At 58.5% G+C, this 3422-nt stretch overlaps 1 protein-coding gene across 2 annotated transcripts; it reads left to right on the forward strand.

The window, feature by feature from the left end:
• Nucleotides 1–345: 345 nt before the first annotated feature.
• On the forward strand, nt 346–3120 carry TIFAB (TIFA inhibitor). 2 transcript variants are annotated; one of them, XM_037059494.1, is made up of 2 exons: nt 346–583; nt 2051–3120. In XM_037059494.1, exon 2 carries the CDS (start codon nt 2061–2063, stop codon nt 2673–2675), a length of 615 nt encoding a protein of 204 aa, XP_036915389.1. In that variant the 5' UTR covers nt 346–583; nt 2051–2060; the 3' UTR covers nt 2676–3120. The 2 variants fall into 2 exon arrangements, with proteins under 2 accessions (XP_036915389.1, XP_036915390.1); XM_037059495.1 differs by having other exon boundaries at nt 346–578.
• The last annotated feature ends 302 nt before the right edge of the window (nt 3121–3422 follow it).

Raw genomic sequence — 3422 nt, forward strand, 5'->3', positions numbered from 1 at the left:
AGGGAGGCCACCCAGTGTAAGTGGCTGTTTCCTCCCTTCCCCTGAGGCCCTGCCATTTTCTGGGCTCCCAGGGGACCACCACATTGCCCCAGCGCAGCCATAACGCCCCCTTCCCAGCCTCCCACAGGCAGTGGGGGCGCCCATGGGCACCTCCGGCCCTCTGTCCAAAGAGGCTCCCCTTTCTAATAAGCCTGGGGTGCTGTGCCCCCACCGGACTGGCAGGAGAGAAGAGGAACATGGCTGATACCCTGCACACAGCTCTCAGTCCCTGGGGACACAGGGCCATAGAGACTGGCTGGGCTGAAACCCAGGAGGGAGCCAGTCTTTCCAGGGGCCTCACCTAGCAGACTGGGGGTGCTCGACCTCCCAGCTGTGGGATTGCACTTCTGCAATAGAAAGCCACACTTCATTCTCTCTTCTGAAAGGAAAAGGGAAGAAGCAACAAAACTGGTGAGAATTCTGACACAGCACGTCCCTGAACCACAGCCATAATAGTCGTTTTCGAAAGCGCCCATCTGGGATCTGCTTCCTCCTAAGAGCTCACAGCAAAAGCGCCAGAGCCAGCTGGGCCCCTGGAGGTAAGGTAGGTGGAGGTGAAGGGATTTGAACCTGCATGGGGGGAGGAGCCCTTGTGGGGCTGGCAGGGGGGCCCACTCGCTTCTTGCCAGGCACACACCCCACAGTGTCTTCCTCCTGCCTCGTTCCACAGGCAGCATTGGCAGGGCCGGGGTTCTGCTCCCCAAGAACAGCTGGGGTCCTGGGGACACGCGTCACAGCTGCTCTGGTGAGAGTGTCTGCCGCTCTGGAGTGCTCGGAGAATAAGGTCACATGAGTAGCAGTGACCCTTCTTTCGGAGGGTCACTCTTAGGGTCCCTGGGTCATAGGGTTGCTTCTTGAGAACGAACTGAGTTTCTGGCCAGGCCAAGGGCTTGGATGCCCAGCCCAGCTGTCCTGGACCGGCTTGCATCACACTCTTCACGGAGAGTCTTTCTGCAGGTTGGAGCCAGAGCAGGGTGTGGATGGAGATGTGTATGTGTGTATGTATGTGTGTCAGGGAAGAGGAGGTGTCCTGAGGGGCCCACCCCTCACTGTCAGACTGGAAGGTCTCCATTATTACCCAGCTTCATCCACCAGGCAGGAGGGGAGGAGGGACAGGGACTCAGAGGGACATTGAACCTGTACCACATGTGACAGGCTCCCTGTCCCACAGCCATTAAGGACCAGAGTCCAATATCGGGTCAGTGTGAGCCTGCTTCCATGTGATTCTCATTTAGCTGTTTGGCGAACGTGCCCCCAGTCCCCTGCTGTGGCCGAGCCCCATCTGCACTGGGCGGTGTGGCAGCTCAGGCCACACTCTGCCCTTCCAAGACCTCGGAGAGACAGGAGGAGAGGAGCTCAGGGAGGACCGGACAAGGACCCAGAGCTCTGACATGTCATGCAAGGAGGAACTGAGTGGGGGCCTAGCCAGGTGGGTGCTCAGGTCGGAGGGGTCTTCCTGCTATGGGGGTCAGAGGGCGGGAAGCAGAAACTACCTCCCCTCTTCTGTGCCCCTCCATAATCCTGGTGCTAGAAGCTCCTGTTTCTCCCCCCAGCTGGGGGTTTGTTCTCTTGCATCCACTGGACCCCAGCAGCTGGTCAGAGGAGGGCCCAGCAAGGGTTCTGTTGTGACTGTCAGATACAAGGAAGGTAGATCCTGTCTGTCCTTCCCTTTCTGTGAAGCAGGGCCAAACTGTCCCCAAATACAGATGGTCACCAGGATCTCACTCGGCAAGCTAGAACGTCTTCGACTTTGCATAGGCAAGGTCAAGGCACACCTACATTACAGAAAAGAATATGAAAATTCAGAGAGGGCAGGTGGCAAGCCCCACTCACAGACTGGGAGAAATGAAGCCGGGCTAGAATCCACACCAGCACCCACGGTCGGTGCTTGGCTCTGTTTGGCTGGAGGTGCTCTAGGGTCCCTGAGGTAGGCAAGCATGCCTGGGCTCAGCAAGTCAGCGCTGGGTCTGGCCCCAGCCACGCCTGTGTGTCTGTGTTCCATCCCTCCCAGGCTCACATCCATGGAAAGACACCTCACGGTCCTGCGGGTGAGCCTGCACCACCCCACCCAGGGCCCCATTGTCTTTGCAGCTGTCCCCCTGAGGCTGCGGCACGACACCAGCCCACTACTGGTGGGGCGGGGCCTGGACGCCCACCTCCGGCTGCATCTCCCTCGCCTGTCCCGACGGCACCTGTCCCTGGAGCCCTACAGGGAGAAGGGCAGTGCAGTGCTGGCCTTCAACCTCAAGGCTCTGAGTCGCAGGGGCCAAGTGTGGGTCAACGGGCTGACACTGAGATTCCTGGAACAGGTCCCCCTAGGCACTGTCAACAGAGTTGCCTTCTCCGGCATCCAGATGGTGGTCTGCGTGGAGGGAGGCACCTCCCTGGAGGCCTTTGTCTGCTGCTTCCAAGTCAGCCCCTCACCCCTGATTTGCAGGCCCCAGGCTGAGGAGACTGACGAATGGGAAGACATCCCGGAGGAGCCACCTGCCCCAGGTTTGGAGCAACTGGCTCCGGGCCACCTGGGCTTTCTCCATGGCCCTTCCCAGACTGGGGACAGCTCACCCCAGCCAAAAATGGGGGGAGGCCCAGAAATACAGCCCCACAGGGAGCCCACAGACGGCGCGCTCTGCTAGCCCCGCCGCCGAGAGCACGCCTTGGCTGAAACAGGGCTGGAAATACTCGAACTATAACAGGCAACTCTGACAAGTGGGGCCTGCCTGGATAATAATGAACCAATTCTGCAAACACGAACTGTGCCGGGGTGGGGGGAAGTGCCCTCCACGCTTCCAGCTCTGCAAGGCAACGAGAACGTCATATATTTTTAGAGGCGCCGAGGGGCTCTGGGAGTGCTCCTCAGCGTTTTTCCACATTTCACGGTCTTGTCTGACTAGGAGTTACTTTATGTTGCTAATTTTGTGTGCCGCTTAAGAGTGGGATTTTGAGGTTGCAGCGGGAACGCACGGACACATGTAACAATTACATTTGTGGTAGCTGGGGGTTACCTTCAGCTCTCAAATACCCACAGGCACTGGGGGCTTAGGGAAGCCTGTGTTTAATAAACTACAAGTATTTCATTAAGCTGGCATGCCCAATAGGAGCCCCTGGTCCCCAGATGGGCTGCATGCGTGCCGCATTGTCACAGAGAGGCAGGGGCAGGAACTACAGAAGAGGTGCAGGAGGAAATTGGAAAGGCAGAGGCTCAAGTTGCTGGAAAGGATGCAAGCAGAGCTCGGGGCTTCCTGGGCATGCGGAGCTGGCGGCTGGGCCTGCCTGAAACTTTGTTGTCCCCGTCATCCTCCTCTTCCTCATGCTCCACCACTCTCGGTCATTTCTGGATCAAAGCCTTGGCTGACCAGAGGGCGCAGAGGTCTTCGGGAAAA

This window comes from Sturnira hondurensis, unplaced genomic scaffold (genome assembly GCF_014824575.4).
Source record: "Sturnira hondurensis isolate 20B ecotype Veracruz unplaced genomic scaffold, ASM1482457v3 Scaffold0011178, whole genome shotgun sequence".
NCBI lineage: Eukaryota > Metazoa > Chordata > Mammalia > Chiroptera > Phyllostomidae > Sturnira > Sturnira hondurensis.

Coding starts and splice junctions, on each gene's coding strand:
- TIFAB (XM_037059494.1), top strand. CDS start 2,061: ATGGAAAGACACCTCACGGTCCTGCGGGTGAGCCTGCACCACCCCACC.